Source organism: Juglans microcarpa x Juglans regia, chromosome 7D (genome assembly GCF_004785595.1).
Source record: "Juglans microcarpa x Juglans regia isolate MS1-56 chromosome 7D, Jm3101_v1.0, whole genome shotgun sequence".
NCBI lineage: Eukaryota > Viridiplantae > Streptophyta > Magnoliopsida > Fagales > Juglandaceae > Juglans > Juglans microcarpa x Juglans regia.
In genome coordinates, this window is record NC_054606.1 from 19,908,938 (window position 1) to 19,927,017 (window position 18,080).

An 18,080-nucleotide genomic window follows, 5' to 3' on the forward strand; every position below is an offset into this window, starting at 1 on the left:
AACTTTCATTTTGTAATTGGTATTTTTGTACAAAACCCTCTAGTTAAGAGGTATCAAATACTACATCCAAACCCACTAAGAAACTATACTTGTTTAATACACCAACAACAGCAAGCGTATGACCCATTGTCATGCTATGTAAAGAAGGATATTCGTTTCTAACTTTATAATATCCAATTTAGTCCCTGACTCCCTACGAGAAAATATAGTGGGAATGCCTGCATGCATTCAACAAACAGCAAAAGGAGTGAACTCTAAAAGAGCATTTAGAACAAGTTCATGCTGATAATTCAATGAGATTTCGATGAACAATTAAATGAAACTAAGCACTAATTCAACAAGTGGAAGGATTGAACTTCTGGCAACATCAAGTCAAATACTCAATCCTGCAAATTTTACTCTTATTCTGTTCTGTAAATTGTGCTTATTCCCCCAACACCCCCCCCATCTTGACAAAACTGTATTGCTATCATGCATGCTGGCCCCTCTCCTCCGCCGACAAAATGCTGACTCCGCCACTGCTTTCACAGCATTAGGATCTATTTGCATCGCCCTGTGACTGATTTGGTCGGTGTTCTGAATTAGCCACATGACCATTCAACCAGCCTAATCAAACATATGAATAATTCTTAGATGACCAAATTGCATGGAATTGACTCTGGACTCATTACTTGTTGAAAATTTTGGAATTCATGATTTTGATGCAGATTTAACAGTTGGGCTACTTGTCTCGTATTTTGTACAAAAGCCTATGTTGGATTTTTTTTCTTCAGTCTTGAGTAATCATGATTTTTTTAATAAATAAAAAATAAAAATCATGATTTTCTACGACCATCTGGGGTCCATTGCTAATCATTGGGCACCCAGATCTTTCTTATTGGTGAATGGTCAACACCATGATCCATCTTAAATCCTAGCTTCTCTTCCTTACATTCCAGCTAAATTTGTAATTTCCATGCACCTTTTGAGGAGTAGAGATGCTGATACTTCCACAAAATTAGACACCAAAAAGTGGTATAGCAGGAAAACAATTGATATTATAAACTTAATTTCCTTGCTTAGAGGATAAGCAATGATTTAATGCAGTTAATCAAAACCTTTAAAGAGAATAATCAATGCTTGGATTTGATCCAGACCAATTACCTTTCCACATATAGTAGGAAAGGAACTCGTAAAGAAGTACTCATGTTTGATGAAGCTCAAGATACATGGATACTGTAATCTAAGCCTTTACATATCTTTACATTAGAACAACATGCATGCTGTAAGGTTTATTGGGAACAAAAGTTGCAGTACTTGAAAAAACAAACATTTTTATCTAACTCATGTATATTTCTCTATTTGCATTAAACCCTTTTTTAGGCCAATCATTGGCCTCATAAAAAGCCCACAAGGGTAGTAGATGAACACGACATGAACTATTTCCATCCAATCTCTCTAGGGCTCTCTCTCTCTCTCTCTCTCTCTCTCTCTCTCTCTCTCTCTCTCTTTGTGTGTGTGTGTATATGTATATATATATATATATATTTGTAGTCCTCCTCAATAATGCTGGTCATGTATAACTAAAATATATAACTAGTCTGAAAATAAAATAATTAATCTCTCCATCTCTTTCTATACCCTCTATTGTTTAAACAGCAAATTAGTTAGACTTTTTGATAAACAAGGATGCAATTTGAAAGATTAGTCATCAGGTTTCTGGCAAAGGAAACACTGTTTAGAGCATGGAAAGCAATCAAAACCAGGGCTCTGATGATGCAGGAATCACAAGCATTTAACAAGAAACAAGATGACAACAGTACTCAGTCTGCCATGAACCTGCTTCAACTCAGGACTGTAGAGGGACAAAAGAAATTTCTATTAATGGAAAGGAATCTTAATGTGGCATGGAGGTATTAGGTGATGACAGGGAATGGATGTTGACCCATCAACAAAGGGGATAATACCAATCAAATACATGTCAATATAGCAAGGATTATATAATACAAGTGGGTTATTATTCTAGTGCTATGGTTGAAATGGTACGAGCAGAACCTTCAAATAATAATTAAATAGCTCTCCCTCTCTTTACTTGTCAAAAGTAAACTCAAATCACTCTTTGGGGGGAGTAAACGGGATCAAGAGAACATCATTTTTAGAGCTTTTCGTTTGATCTTCTTTTACCATCGTTTGTGAAAGATAACCTTGTCTTATCTCCTCCTATTCAATGTTGAATTCTTATTGTTCTTTATCCATATATATATTTTTCTGCTGCAATATTACTTGCAGCTCCGAAGAGACCTATAAAGGAACCAATCACAAAACACAGGCGGTTAGGAGAGAGAGAGTGGAGTGGGACTTGGTGATTCTAGTGGGTTCTTGCCATAGACCCCACCCTAATATTTGTTTTGTTTATTTTTCATTTTCTGTTGTTTTTGAAGCCCCCACACAGGCAAGAGGGACCTGAGTCAGGGCTGCAAGGACAAGAGTTTCTGTACCGTAGGATGAGTTCCAAAGTCTGATAAATATTTACAATTACAGAAAGTGATAAAGCAGCCTAAACAGACTAATCACTCAGGTTTTCTTCATAGAGAAGGAGAAAAGAAACAGACACTGACACCCCGAATGAAAGATCAAAAGGTGCAAAAGAAGAGATAATATATCTGAGAAAAAGACTCGACCACCGGCCTCTTGAGGCTACTTAAAAATACTTTGACAAGATATCTTCGATCCTTTGCTCTCTCTCAGCGCTTGCTTTTGGTGCGAATAAGAATTCCTCTTGCAACTTCCAACACAAACTGAGGTAAACCAGAGGTGAATTCTTGGAAATAGTTCTCCAAGTCCTCTGCTTTTGTTCTTATGGCTTTTGGTTTCTGCAACGTGTTACCTTTCAGTTCCTTCTTGGATGAAAATGAGAATGGTCTGAGGTGGTCTTGCATGGCGAGCCATAGAGTTGGGGAGACTGGTTTATCCGACTCAGGACCTTCGAATCCCCATGTCCCTTATGCAGTTTTTCATGGAATTAATGTTCCTACAAGTTTCATGTATGTGAGACAACATCTTTCATTGTTCAGCCAAAATTTCTTTAGTAATGCAAAATCTTATATTATCTACCAAAACTAGTTTCCTTCATTTTTCTTAAAAAAAACTTGGAATTGGGTTTGTTGCTTATCTGCTCATACCTGACGTGGGTCATTTAATTCTCTTTTTCTTGTTTAGCAATCAAGAAGGATCTGCTTTCGATTTTGGAGAGCTAGAAGAAGCAATTGTGCTACAAGGAGTTAAGATAAGAAATGATGAAGCTAAAGCACGTATGCTCCTTTCTCTAAGCTATCATTTCTCCTTTTTTCTGACGTATGATTGGAATAACCAACTCCTAAAAGCAGAGAGAGAGAGAGAGAGAGAGAGAGGTTTGAATATGTCTGCAGAAGGCACAGGAGGGGGGGTTACCATTTCCAATACTGTGATGATTCAGAGACGAGGGACTCGAGTGGCGTGAGGCTACAAACTTAGAAACCTGACCTCCCCAGCATGATTTTTACTGACTCCATAACTGCTGAAAAGGGGGATTAGGTTCCTCCACCTTTCGAAAACTTGAAAGTCTTAAGGAGTATTTATTTTGGTGATCCTCTGAAGATTTGGCTTTTGTGATTCTTGCAGCTTTATTCACAGGCAGGCCTGCAGCTACTCTGGAAATGTTCCCTTCATGGCCAATGAGATTCCAGACCACCCCAAGAGTAGTAGTAGCATCTAACTTTTCTCCATCCTTGACCAATCTATTGTCATATGGGGTTCTAGATTAGCATGCTTAAAAGTTCAACCGCAGTACAGCATCCCAACCATTTCGCTTTCATGAGACAAATTTTCAAAAACCTCGTTTGAAAAAGTTAGAACTTCTTTTAAGTTCATTTAAATTGTTTGGGATGATTGGCTATTCCAATTCACAAACCGAGTCTATTGTGGGGACTATGATTATTTTTGGAATGATTCCTTGCATACCCCCATTTGAAGGATTTTTTGGTTTGTTTTATACATCAGGGAAGTTCAAAATCAGGGGGCGAGAGCACTGACTCAGGATCAGCAGTGAACACTTTCTCAAGCAAAGCTGAGGTCCAGTTGGAATCAGAATCCCCTATTAGTAAAAAAGCATCTTCCTCAGATCATCAGGCTTTTGATCATCAGAAGCATCTGCAGCTTCAACAACAACAAATACAGCAAGAGATGGCAAATGATAGATCGAGAACAGGACCATCACAGAATCAATCAGATGTCAAAGCACCCCAAGAAAAGGTTTTTAAACTACTACTTTCAACTGTTAAGTCTTCCAGTTAGTTCTCTCTCTTCCCATATCCCAAAACTCTGGAAAAAGTCGGTATCTTTATTGTTATTTTTACTGTTTTGATCTCTCCCTCTCTCTTGGCATATCTTCGTATACAATAGCACAGATCCCAACAACTCTGAACAAATCAAAGTGCAGAGTTTCCCTGATTTCTGAACGATTTTCTGATGAATCATGTCTGACCTGGAAGAGAGAGAGAGTACTGTGCACGGAAAAAGCAAAGCGAGAATCTTCACAGTAGTTACTACAGTTTTCTCATTAGAATAGTGACCCACTGTTGCTCAGTCCCTATAAATCAAACGACACTTCATGTTTAAAGCCTTGGATCAGTTTTGGAATTAGGAACCGAATCACAAAAATCACCAAACTCAAGCGCAAACCTTCTTATTTGTAGCCTTACATCTGTTTTGGGATTAGAACAAACCACAAGACCAAAACATCAAACACAAATGGCAGATAAGGATGTCTTTTGCTACCCTTATTATGTCGATGATCACCTGCCTCGTCCTCATCAGGAGCAGTGCTCAAATCTGTATCAGAACGCAGAAATGCTTCCAAGATATTCTGTGAGCTCTCTAATAATCAACCACGAAATTATCTTCTAATTATTTCGTTTTTTTCTTCCCATTCACCCAAGTCTAGTTGCTGAATAAACTTCATATAAAAGAAAGAAAAATCAACTAAAAATATTTTCTTCTTTTTCGTCCCCAGCAATTAAGATTAGCTAAAGAATCTGAAAATGTTTTAGTTCAGTTGGTATTTCTATATGTTTTATTATTACCGGCTATTCCCATATTGCATAAATTTTCTCATCATTTGATATTTTTCATATAATCTTTTCCTTAATTATTTGCAGAGGAAGGGATCAGGTGGTTCAAGTTCAACGTCAGAGAAACAACTGGACGCTAAGGTCCTGTAATACACTTGTATTTTTCTCTTCGGTCCTCTTTCTTTACAAAAATTTCATACTTAATTAGTGTTGAGATTTTGAGCATTTCTTTCAGACATTGAGACGTTTAGCTCAAAACAGAGAGGCTGCAAGGAAAAGCCGCCTCAGGAAAAAGGTATGTTTGTCAAAAACTTTGCTGGGAATTCTTCAACTTTGAGGTTCAAACGTACTTAGAATGATGACAAAACATGAAAACCCGCTAAATTCTTAGAATCCTACACATGCATCTCTCTCTCTCTCTCTCTCTCTCTCTCTCTATCAAAACAGGCTTATGTGCAACAGCTAGAGTCAAGTAGAATGAAGCTTACTCAGATTGAACAAGACCTGCAAAGAGCACGGGCACAGGTTTTAATATTAGAGCATTTGTGAAAATTTATATAAATTATTATTTCAATTTATTGACAAGATTAATTAAGATAATTATTTTTGGGTTGTCTAAATAATAAATAGGGGCTATTCTTGGGTGGTTGTGGTGGTGCTGGTGGAAATCTCAGCTCTGGTGAGTTTTCTTAAAGATACATGGTTATACGTACTGATCATACATAGTTCATGAAGGTAATTTGCTTTAAAATAACAGATATCTGGAAATTAAATCAATTAAAAGCATTAATGCCCTTTCGTCATGTATTTTGTAAGAAAGCCATGTGGTGGCCAGTGATTAGGTAAAAGGGGGATTGCGTGTAAAAGAATGCCAACATAAAGTAGAACTTGACCATACCAGCGTTCAGATAACTGGAAAATGCTCTTTTTTTTCTTTGTTTTTATTTTTTCACAAAAAATAGACACAGACACCACCATTTACTATATGAGGAGTGCTACAGTTAAAATATTACACGAAAATAAATTTATAAAATGATTTTTATGTGATCTGTTAGATATGCTTTACAATAAATATAACTTTATAACTTTATAATTTGACAAATCATATCAAGACACATCAGTTTGTGAGATTACTTTTGTATAATCATTTTGTGACTAGAATATTTATCTTATATTGCCAACTTGTATGTTTTTTTTTTTTGGGACCAACATTTGAAATATGAAACTATTCAACGAATTTGATTATATATTTTGCCGACTTATCCAAATTCGACTTATTCAACGAAGTTGTCACCTTGCATACCCCCCATTTGAAGGTTGTTTGGCTTTTCTCAAACATATATAAAAGACATCATTATATTTTGTTCAACTTTCTGTGAATTATTGATCCAATAAGGTGACAACTTTTCCACTTTTAGCAACATAAAAAGCGCTTTAATAATATAATTAATGCAAATTATTCTTGACATTCATATCATTGCTATATAATTTGTGGTTCTAATTACCATATCACATGATTGAAGATAATCCTTATATATAAATATAGTTGTGATTGTGATTATATATTAATATATAAATATTGCTGTATCGATTTTGTTGTAGGAGCTGCAATATTTGACATGGAATACGCAAGATGGCTGGAAGATGACCACAGACTAATGGCTGAGCTCCGGACAGGATTGCACGCACATTTATCGGACGGGGATCTTAGATTAATCGTGGAAGGATATATTTCTCATTATGATGAGATTTTCCGGCTGAAGGGAGTGGCCGCCAAATCTGATGTATTTCACGTCATTACTGGGCTGTGGATGACTCCGGTCGAGCGTTGTTTCCTCTGGATAGGTGGTTTCAGGCCCTCTGATCTCATCAAGGTATAGACGTACATATATTTATGTTTCTTTTTATTCTCATTTTATCTTATTATTATAATTTTTTCAAATTTTCACGTCTAAACCAACCTCAGTTTACAATTTTGTTTGGGCCATTTTGGCAGTAAAATGCTGAAAAACATTCAAGATGTAAATGCACAGTTACCATTGATTGGACTGCAGCAGCTCCACTATTCCTGGAAAGGAAAAACTTTATCTGCTACAAAAAAATAACATTATCCTAACCGTGTTTTTTTTTTTTTTTTTGGCTTTTTGGGATACGTGTTGTGTTGGAATAATCAGACGTTAATAGGTCAATTAGACCCATTAACAGAACAGCAACTGGTGGGAATTTACCGATTGCAACAGTCGACGCAACAGGCTGAGGAGGCTCTATCTCAAGGTCAGGAGCAGCTCCAACAGTCTCTGATCGAAACCATTGCTGCTGCAGGGCCTGTCATTGATGGCATGCAGCAGATGGTTGTTGCCTTGGGCAAGCTTTCCAACCTTGAAGGCTTCGTTCGCCAGGTACGTACGCACGCACGCACGCACTTAATAATTAAACTAAGGAAATGTATGTTCTTTTGGCCTCTATTTTTACAAGTAATTGGCTGACAGGTTGGACCTGCTTACCATATATACGCACTAGCATATTTATATATATATAGCAACACACTTAATTTAACGATGAAGATCGACTGAAAGTACTCTTTCGCTATATTTTTTTTATGTTTTTTGCTGATTAATTAACACAATGCTTTTTGCTATATATTTAAACGTTAAAATGATATATAAGACTTTGCTATGAAATTTGGTGATGGATACACGTATGCTTAATTACTTGTTAGGAAAAGAAGTATATATATATTCTTGTTTCTCATTATGAATTAAAGAAAATTTGGGAGGCCATCGAAGAGGAAACCGATCGAGTAATAGAAAAGCAGCTAGGACCATGCATCTAAGTAGAGACCCATTCATATATATTACGTGTCAAGGAGAAAGAGCAGTTTTTCTCCGTATTTTGGCCAAGTCGTGTTTAGTGAACTCCGAAAATGATATTTCATCATGTATGTGTATATATAATATATAGATCTGATGGCGCCGGCTAGTGTTGAAAAATAAACCCGGTTATGGGTAATTCGTGATCGATCGATATATATGTACTCGGAAAACCAAGAAAAACTAAAGGCTAGCTGCAAGTATTCAAATTCTAGATGCTGGCCTTATCATGTACCATTAATCTACTTGCATGTCAACACTACTATCATGTGTATTAATAGATGACCATTAATTTCACCGGCCGCCATAGAAGCATTGATCTGATCAACTCGCAACTGGTTTCCCATACATAGTCAATCTTCCACCCCCACCTCAACCCTAGCTAGCTAGCTATATACCTGCAGGCCCTCTTGATTAATTGCCTCGTTTGTGTCCCCTAATTACACTAGAAAGAAAAAAAGAAAAAGTGTTAGATCTCACCTAACATCTTTTGCATGCCCAGTACTTGACCTAGATAGCTAGGTTTAGGGTTTTTGGCTCAAACCATTTATATAATATTCCTGTTTGTGTGCATATATGCATGTATGTGTGGCTCCGCAATGAGTTGTTCAAGATGATCGATGAGGCCGCGTCGGTAGGTTAACTAATTAAGGTAGATAAAATGTTTCCTTCGTAGATTGATCCTATAGACCGACCATTCAAGTTCATTGTATATCCTCGTTTGTCTCCTTGTTTTGTGCCGCAATTTAAACTTTGCAAGTTACTCCCGATGACCTTAACCTTAAGGTTAAGAATCCAATCCTTTGAACTTCATGCAGCATGACATCAACTTGATTTAACCTTTGCATCGAGTATATTTGACCTTTCAGCTGAAAATTAAAGAATTAAAACAACAAAGGTGAAAACACGCCTCTGATCATTAAGGTTTTCGATGCCGATCCAGCCGTCCAATATTATCATGAACCTTATTATATAAATGGTCTATATGATCATGAATATCCCGGTTGACTACTTATATTAATTATAATGCGCCTTAATTTGGTCAACTTGGAGACATGATCACGTACGTTGTATATCAAAGAAATTGGTTTTCATTAGTCAGGATTGATCATCTCCACTACATGTCTGCCATGTGTACGGTGGTTTGTCTATTTCTATGGGGGAATATATATTGCTTTGCTGCTAAGAAGTCCATTCAAGCTGGTGTTGACTGCTAGGGTTTTGATGTGGAATTTTCATCTAATAAGTTTCTATCGGAAGTTGGTCTGAAAGTGATGCATGCTGGCCTGTTGAAATAAAAAAATCCTAGCCAGACCTAGCTGCTATCATCAACAAAAATTTATAAATAATTTGGGAGTATTATTTACCAATTAATTAATTAATTAACTGAAAAATTTATAAAAATGTTTTATTTTTTATTTTTTAATATTCTAGATTGGAAAAGTCCAAATATGTAGATAAGATGCATTCATCATGAGTTTCAACCTAGCTAGTTCAATGGATATATATGTTTAGTTTATGTCCATCCATCATGTGCCCTTGCAGTTCTCTATAGCTAGGGCGCCCACATCTCAAGTACTCCAAATGGTGGTTGTGGTTTGAAATATATATATATATATATATATATATAATATGTTTTTGTATATATATTAATTATAGGTCAGCAGCTTGTTGTATTTGGTTATTATTTGATTACATTTATTCATATATTTCCTAATTATTAATATTGGTTCATATATAATTAATTTCAAAACTCAGGCCGATAACTTGAGACAGCAAACCCTTCATCAACTTCGTCACGTATTGACTATCCGACAGGCAGCAAGATGTTTTCTTGTAATTGGAGAATACTATGGCCGACTTCGAGCCCTCAGCTCCCTTTGGGCATCTCGACCACGAGAGTAAGATTATATTTATATATATATATATATAGAATTACACTTAATTATGAATATCTATTTTAATTCAAATATATATATATATATAGCTCTTAATTCCTCTTTGAAATGGTAGACAGTTTCGATCTCATGCCACGTATATTTCAAAGAATTATATATAAATTTGTCTTGTGTGCATGTTTTTCAACATATATAATAACTCATTTTTCATTTCGATTTTTTTATGTGCCATGTGTATGATCACTTCACATGATCGAAAGCGAAAGGTGGCAGTACTGCAGGCTGCATTTGGGATACCATTTCAGCCTAAAACTCTTCGCACTTTTTAAAATTAGTGCATGTGCAAAACTAGCATAAGCAAATAGAAATGATTTATACAGTTTTAGGAGATCGGCATGTAAATTACTTCGCAAACTTATTTTGAAAATAGTGGACGAATCTGAGACCCACGTAAAAAAGCTAATGGTGGATTGAACTCAAAGTCTTTTTTCAAAATTGTTAGTGTAATTAGCATTAGTATGCAAAATGGTAGATACTTGGTCAGCAGGTTACTTCGTTTGCAATTAAAGTGTTTTTTTTTTTTTTTTTTTCTTAAAACTTTCTTACATTCTATTGTTTTTTTTTTTTTTTTTTGAAAAAAAAAGTAAAATACAAGGTGGAAAGCAGTACGTGCATGGTAGCTTTTACGTAAAAAAGTGACGGCCAGCTATTATAATTATAATAAATATGTCTGCATGCAGGAGCTTGATGAGTGAAGATCATAACTCTTGCCAAACAACAGCCACCGATCATTTGCAAATTGTTCATCAATCTGCACACAACCATTTCTCAACCTTTTGAAGGAGATGATCATGATGATCCCACTAGCCACAGTAGTAGTACTGATGCTGCCCGGGCCAAGGAAATCGATCCTTATCTTGATCTAATTGCTTTCATGGCGCTAGCTAGTGTTGGCCGCCAGATATCTTCAAAGATATATATACTTTAGAGGAGATAGGACACTTTCTTCTTTTAGCTTCTTTTTATCCTCGATCTGCCTTTTAATTAATAGTATCTTTATATATATATATATATATATATAATATATTAATTACTACGTACGTTATGATCTTGTACATGTAATTAATTTCATCTACTTGCTTAAAGCATGAGAAAAAAAGATCCAGAGTTTTAGTATACATGATATATAGCTGTAAATTCATGATGAGCATGTTGTTCTTAATTCCTTCCATTACTACTGGATCCTTCCTTTCTCCTTTTAATTTTTCTCTAATTTCTCTCTCAAATTAATTACCAGCTTACCTTCTTCGATCTAACTGGCTATTGAATGATAAATAGGACTAGAAATTGAAAAGGCAAAGATCGATATATATAGAAATTAGAGCTGCATTTATATGAAGTAGTGGTTGTGAGGAAGAGTATTCTATTAATAGAACAAAAATTTAAAAGATTTGTCTTTTCTTAATGCATGGGTGTTGGAGGCCGAAGACCTTTATGTAGTGGAGAAGGAGATGGAGGTTAGGTTGCATGCTGAAGTACTTCATATTATATGATCAACTAGGTCAAATACGTATTTTATATAGTAATGCAAACAGACAAGCAGGGAAGGCCGATATCAGAAACTCTTTAATTTTATTCAAATTGTATAAAGATTGCCTAATATTCTTGATATTTTGTCTAGTAAATTAGATATATCAAGTACTACTACTACAAAATGTGATAGTACTACACTACAAGAAATCAGAGTTTTCTCGGCGATTCATTCTTGTTGGTAAAACATACATAATCGCTGGAAAATTCCTATACCAGTGATTAAAAAATTGCTGCAAATTCGCCGGTATTAAAGCCCCACTTTAGATCTACTCCAACGGAACCCAAAAATCGCCGTCAAATATTTTTATCACCGGCGAATAAAATTCGCCGCAATATCAACCTCTAATCGCCGCAAAATCAAGATACGATTCAATTGTTAAACGCTGGAAAAGATTAATTCCAGCGATTAACTTTTGTCGCTAAAAGAGAAAAAATCGCTGCCAATAATATTTCCCAGCGATGTTTTCAAATCGCTGTACTATGATTTACGGAATTGAAAGAACAGTTGCGGCGATTAAAGTTCGCCGGTATATATTAATACCAGCGCTTTTAACATCGCTGCAAATGAGTTATACTCATTTGCAGCGAACATAACATCGCTGGGAAAACTCACATGACGGCGATTATAAAATCGCTGGTATTGGACAACCACGTTTTTATTTTCTTACTGGCGAAAAACTTATCCCCGCTAAAAACCTGAAATTCGTCGGAAAAACTGAATTCCAGTAAAACTTGATGACCCAATTTTCTTACTAGGCCTGGTTTTTTATTGTTCCTAAATGCAACATTCAACCAACTTCTGCTTCATTTATTCAAGTTAAACATCGAAAACACATGCAAAATAAAATCCATCAACAAAACAACCAAACTCATATGTATTACACTGGGGGTGGTGTGTTATATTCTCATATCAAGTACAAACTGAGCTACATCTAGAATAATAAATAACCATCACGGTCATAACAAATTATAATCAACTCTACTAGCCACTAAAATAACCACTACCAAGTTCCACAACTCTATTTAAGTGGGACCGTTCATCTGCATTAGCACCCACAGTTCTGCATCAAGTCTTCGATCGAGAAAGGTAGCAAACATGAACAGCAAGGGATGGGGCTAACCCCCCACAAAAATGTGGTCAGGCCCCTCAAGCCCACCTGCAGATCCCATTGTTAACCCAACAGCAGCCAGGTTCAGATTTGGATTGGGCTGGCTTGGACCAAGTGGAAGAAGGAAGGGATGGGTTGTAATCACTAGGTCTCTTCACCTTAAGAGGGGCGCCTTGGAAAAAGTAGAAAGAATGAAAGAGGTCAGTCCCATGTCATGTACTAACCCAAGTTGTCAAGGGTAGACATGCAAATGTCCATCAATTCAAAATGCACACCTAAAAAACAACCATCTAAAGCCATTGCATTACTAGCCTCCTCAACAGATATCATCTCCACGAAAGCAAAAATCTTTTCATGGTTTATGTAAACATTGACAACAGCATCTCCTGCCCACAGAGAGAGAGAGGGAGAGAGAGATGATAAAGAGAGAATTAGTAGAGAAACCATCCAACTAAAAGGGCTGGTAGCTTATGAAGACAAATTTAACTCAAGCAGCAGAATACCTGGACCAGCAGTGTTTCCTCCAATTGCAGCCATAACATGACTTAAATATGTTGCAACAGACTGCAGTAGAACATTTGAGATAATTATGATCATTGGGTAAAGCAAGTTATTCAAACGATAATTATGTGAGGAGGGAGATTGAAGATAATAGTAACAACAAAGTCAAATAAAATCCATGCGCAAGTAAGCTACATCTGAAATAATACATAACCATCAACAAACTGAGCACTGGGACTAACAAATCCTTCTTCCACTGCTTTGTCAATAAATGACAGCAGCAAATTATAATATCCGTCAACTTCTGCAAATTGTGAAAATGTTATAGTATCAGTCATCTGAATAAGCATATTGGAGAACAACTTAGCAGTTTTCGAAGGAGTTAAGTTCGTTGGATTAGGCAGAAAATGCACAAAAGTCTAATACTGGTTGTCCCGTGAATTCCAAGTTGAGCCCAGGTTACCACTTCAAGTAGCTCTTCCAGAGTTCCATAACCACCTACATTGAACACCACATGAACTTCTACTAAGACAAATATAAGGGGCAAATCATCACGAATGATTTGTACTAGAAAGTAGGTTAACATTTGGAATATCTTTGAATGTTATTGATGCCCATTACCATTTCAGAGACAAAATAGTGTTAAACTATTTTCTTTGATTCGAAAGGGAAAAGAATCAACAATTGTGTAATCCTCAAAAAAACCAAAAAAAAAAAAAAAGTGTTTAAACTTCACATTCAAACAGCTCATTTGAATTTCCGCCCCTGGTTTTACTTCTATTTTGATGGACATGGTTTTTTATTCATCCATTACTCATGAGCCTAATTAAGCCTATACATTTTTCCAACTCTAGTATCTACTGCTCTTATTCTATGTAAAAAATAAATAAAAAGATGCATAACCATAAAACACCCTCATTATCTTAAGGGTGTGTTCTAGTTCTCGTTTCCACTATCTCCTAGGCAAGGTGTCCCCACTTGGTGGGCAAAAGAAAAAAGAAAAAAGAAAAAATAGATGGGGGTGTTGGAAGGTGGGGTTTTCCAAGCTAGAAAAAATTGCTGTTATGCCCTACATGTCCTCCTCCATTTTCACCTGCTGTATTTTCAGGTTCAGGAATAACCATGAAAATGTAAATAACCATGAAATTATATGCATAAACTGCAGCCGGCATTTTCCATGGCAAAAGGTGATGTTGCGGGCATAGTTCAACAATAAAATCAATCCAAACAATTCCATAATCACGAAAAATCATAGCAATCTGTCTCCATGGACACCGAATAAAGGAATACACGATAAATAATTCAAAATGTATCGGTTCTTGTACTACCTGTCATCGTCCCAACTTCGATGGTAATCGCCCCATCTTCCCAAAATTCAAGCAATTCATCGATCAACGACTGCAAGTATACATCGATCTCATTCCCTGGTGATCTTGGGCCAGGAATAATCAGAGATGTCATGAAGAATTAGTCTTTCATGCATGACCACGGCGGCAAGTTATAGGGGACAAGGATCACTGGCCAAATGCTATGAGGTTTAGCCAAGTTGTTGAATGGAGTGAAGCCATCACTTGCCAGACCGAGCCTAACATTGCGAGGGTCCGCAGCGAACCAACCATGATCTTCATCAAATTTCTTCCAGCCCTCAGAGTCGGCCGGATGTCTCATACAAGTATCTTCTATAGTCCGTTGCTCTTTGTGCCATCGCATATCACCTGCTATCTTTGCAGACATAAAGAGGCGCTGCAATCTCGGTTTCAAAGGAAAGTGACGCAACACCTTTTGAGGTATCACGCGTGACCCGTGTGTATTTGGTATCCACCTCGAAAACTTACATACAGGGCATTCATTAAGAGCAGCATTTTCTTTCCAAAATAAGATGCAGTCGTTGGGGCACGCATGGATTTTGTGGTACTTGAAGCCCAAACCGCGCTCCAAAGACCTTGACTCCTCATATGATTGTGGCAAGAGGGCATTAGGAAAGGCAGACCTCAACAAATCAAGGAGCATGTCAAATGACTTAATTGACCATCCACCGATTGATTTGATGTGTAACAACTTGACAACGAATGACAACTTTGAAAATTCTGTACACCCGTTGAAAAGCGGACGTCGGGCATCCTCTAGTAGCTGGTCAAAAGATGGTACTGGTGAATCTCCAGTAATTGGTGACCTGTTCGACGCAGGAGTGCTATCTTGGGGCACATCAACGAAGGTGCCTGCCCGGATGTCATCCAACATATGCTGCATGTCATCTATGTAATCGTCTTCTTGGATGATATCATCATCAATATCATCATCACTGACGTACAATGTTGTCTCATTCTCCCCATGAAATATCCACTGGGTGTAATCTGGGTTGATCCCTTTAATAAATAAATGGGTTTCCACCTCAAATATAGGCAACCAAAGATTGTTAAGGCATGCACGACATGGACACCGAATGCGATCCCTTCCACTTGCATGGTTTCGTGCTTGTGTGAGGAAATATTTAACACCTTCGGCGTATGCAGGTGATACAAGCCTATCGGGATCATTCATCCAACTTTTATCCATCTAAACAAAGATATGGTGGGGAAGAAAGTTAGTTAAGCAGAGACCGTAAATATATATGTTCGATGAAAAGCTCACCATAGGCCAAATGTTTGGATAGGAGAATAAATGTTTAACTTGAAGATGATTTATGAATGTGGCTATCTAGGCATCTAAGAAGGTTTCTAGTTAAAATTTTTTTCAAGGATAATTGGCTGACTAAACTTTATTTTCGTCTTGTTTATGACATCATGCGATTCCATATAGATCAAAAATTGGTACCGGAACCAGTTGTCATCTGAATTAACGTGAGTCAAGTTTGATGATGACGCTAGCTACGTAGTCCCTAGTTGTCCCTTGTACAAAATATTGATGTGTATTAATATATATGTATTTATCAATATTGGATAAATATTGTTTGACGGTGATAGTATTAACCGTCGATGGCCAACTACATGTCCACTACCTTCACTCTCATATATATATATATATATATATATCCATATTCTGTGTGTGTGTGTATGTATATACACATGATATATATAGACTTACAAACGAACAACATCACCCAAAATAAAAAACCAACTCCAAGAGAATCTGGTAAGTAGAATATTGTTTGAGTGAATGACCACCCATAATAAGAAATTAAATAGTGTTAATAAGATAAACTGCACTTAATGTTGTCATGTAAAATAAGATTGTTTCACTGCTATATAACACTTATATATAGTTTATCCAACAGTACCCATGCCTTATGATATGGTTTATATATAGCTCATCACTGTCTAATCTACACACCATAATACCACAACAAAATAATATTAACTTGAATCAAACCACAATTAACAAAAACGCTATCAATATTCGATAAAAATTATGAGTCATCGTTGCATTATGTGTTCCTTTTGTGTATCACAACTTAGCAATACAAAGTAAGACGTATTTAGTACTCGGTATGCTTCTTTTCCAGAAATTAAGAAAACTAAGTTTTAAAACTAAGTCATTACATTAAAGTAACATATACATGTAAAAGAAGCCATATGCTACAACAACTAGAGTTGGCCGAGATGAGCAAAACACAATTGAGTCAAACAAATGCCTATTGTTCCTCAGATATAAACAGTTTATGTAGGCAATAGAACAGGCATGGCCGTATGTCTACAGTAATTACCTCAAAACACATCTTCATAAGCAGACCTTTTCATAAGCGATTAGCAGTATTTAATTCACCAAATACTGTTTTTTTTTTTAATCCTTGTCATTAGTAAGTTATATAAGCAGACATTTTCCAGTGAAATGAGCTATGGTAGCGTGTAGAAATCCCCTACTTTGTGCAACAACTTTAGAAATTCATATACTATAGGAAAAATGGCAGCACTTTCTTCAAGCATTATAAGAAATCACTAACTTACAGTAAATACGGTAACAAAAACTGGGCCATAAATTCTAGCAGAAAAATCTTCTGATAAGCCAAAAACTGAGCCATAAATTCTACAAGAAAAAGCTTCTGATAAGCCCAAAAAAAAAAAAAACAATATTCGGTGAATTAAAATTATCTAATGCCCACAACTGATTCAGCCGCTCCAACACACGAGGCAGATCATACACAACATTAAACTGCAAAAAAACAGAGGAACGTGCACATCAGTTTCACAGAGGGAAAAAATTATTGTAGATCTAAAGACGACAACAAATTTGTAATGCAACCTACTTGTGGAGGGGGGAAGATAAATGTAATGGCAGCAAGAGATACCTGGAGCCACGATCGATTATTCTTGAAAACCCCGGATATATTCTCCCTTCTATGTCGAAATGGAGGCACGAAATTGAAATTTGTAAGGGGATCCGCAAACGTAGGACCTAGCTTCCCAAAGAGAGAGAATAGAAGCAGTGGAGAACACTAGGGTAGCCGATTGTGGGATTTGAAGTTCTATGAAATTTGTGAACCTAGAATGGAAGGGAGAAGGCCAGTGTGGGGAAATGGGACTCGGAAAATGGGCCAAAAGCTCACGATGGGGGAGCTGATGCCATGAGAGAACACTGGAATGGTCGGAGCTTGCAGGGTTTGGAAATGGAGTCTTTTGGTGTAATGGGTCGGTGGGCAGAAGAGTTCTCGTGCGTCGAAGTGGGCAGACATGGAGAGAAATAAAGTTGGGGGGAAAATCAAAGGCACTTCGTGTGTTTGGCGCCCGTGCGCTTCAATTGTGGCGAAAATCACAGCGACGAAAGAAAATTTTCATCTTGCGACGCACAAAGTCGTCACAAGTAACTAATTAATTCGCCGCAAAAAATCTTATTAATGAAAACACAGCGTTTAAGGACAGACGCGAGTTTACACCATGGCAACGAGTTTGTATTCGACGCGATTGATATCATTTGCGTTGATATTTTCTGCGGCGATTTTATAATCGCTGGTAAAACTCAGTTTTCTTGTAGTGACTGGTTTTTTTAGTACATTAATCAATATTTTAGGTAAGAAAACTGAGCATT

The 18,080-nt window shown here is 36.7% G+C and overlaps 1 protein-coding gene and 1 long non-coding RNA gene across 7 annotated transcripts; one reads left to right on the plus strand and one right to left on the minus strand.

Annotated features, from left to right (window-relative positions):
- The first annotated feature begins 1,448 nt into the window (after positions 1 to 1,448).
- On the plus strand, positions 1,449 to 11,044 carry LOC121239932 (transcription factor TGA9-like). 6 transcript variants are annotated; one of them, XM_041137325.1, is made up of 14 exons: positions 1,449 to 1,461; positions 2,717 to 2,782; positions 2,874 to 3,023; positions 3,199 to 3,290; positions 3,640 to 3,722; positions 4,018 to 4,269; positions 5,175 to 5,228; positions 5,323 to 5,382; positions 5,535 to 5,612; positions 5,718 to 5,766; positions 6,690 to 6,961; positions 7,262 to 7,486; positions 9,716 to 9,858; positions 10,596 to 11,044. In XM_041137325.1, the coding sequence occupies exons 3-14, from the start codon at positions 2,917 to 2,919 to the stop codon at positions 10,693 to 10,695; spliced, it is 1,515 nt and encodes a 504-aa protein (XP_040993259.1). In that variant the 5' UTR covers positions 1,449 to 1,461; positions 2,717 to 2,782; positions 2,874 to 2,916; the 3' UTR covers positions 10,696 to 11,044. The 6 variants fall into 6 exon arrangements, with proteins under 6 accessions (XP_040993259.1, XP_040993260.1, XP_040993262.1 ...); XM_041137326.1 differs by lacking the exon at positions 1,449 to 1,461 and having other exon boundaries at positions 2,439 to 2,782; positions 3,640 to 3,719; XM_041137328.1 differs by lacking the exon at positions 1,449 to 1,461 and having other exon boundaries at positions 2,439 to 2,782; positions 3,640 to 3,716.
- Positions 11,045 to 12,911: 1,867 nt separating this feature from the next.
- LOC121238453 lies at positions 12,912 to 13,181 on the minus strand. Its single transcript, XR_005935131.1, has 2 exons — positions 13,061 to 13,181; positions 12,912 to 12,943 (listed from the first exon to the last, which is right to left on the minus strand). It is a non-coding gene; the product is annotated as an uncharacterized LOC121238453 (long non-coding RNA).
- Positions 13,182 to 18,080: the final 4,899 nt, after the last annotated feature.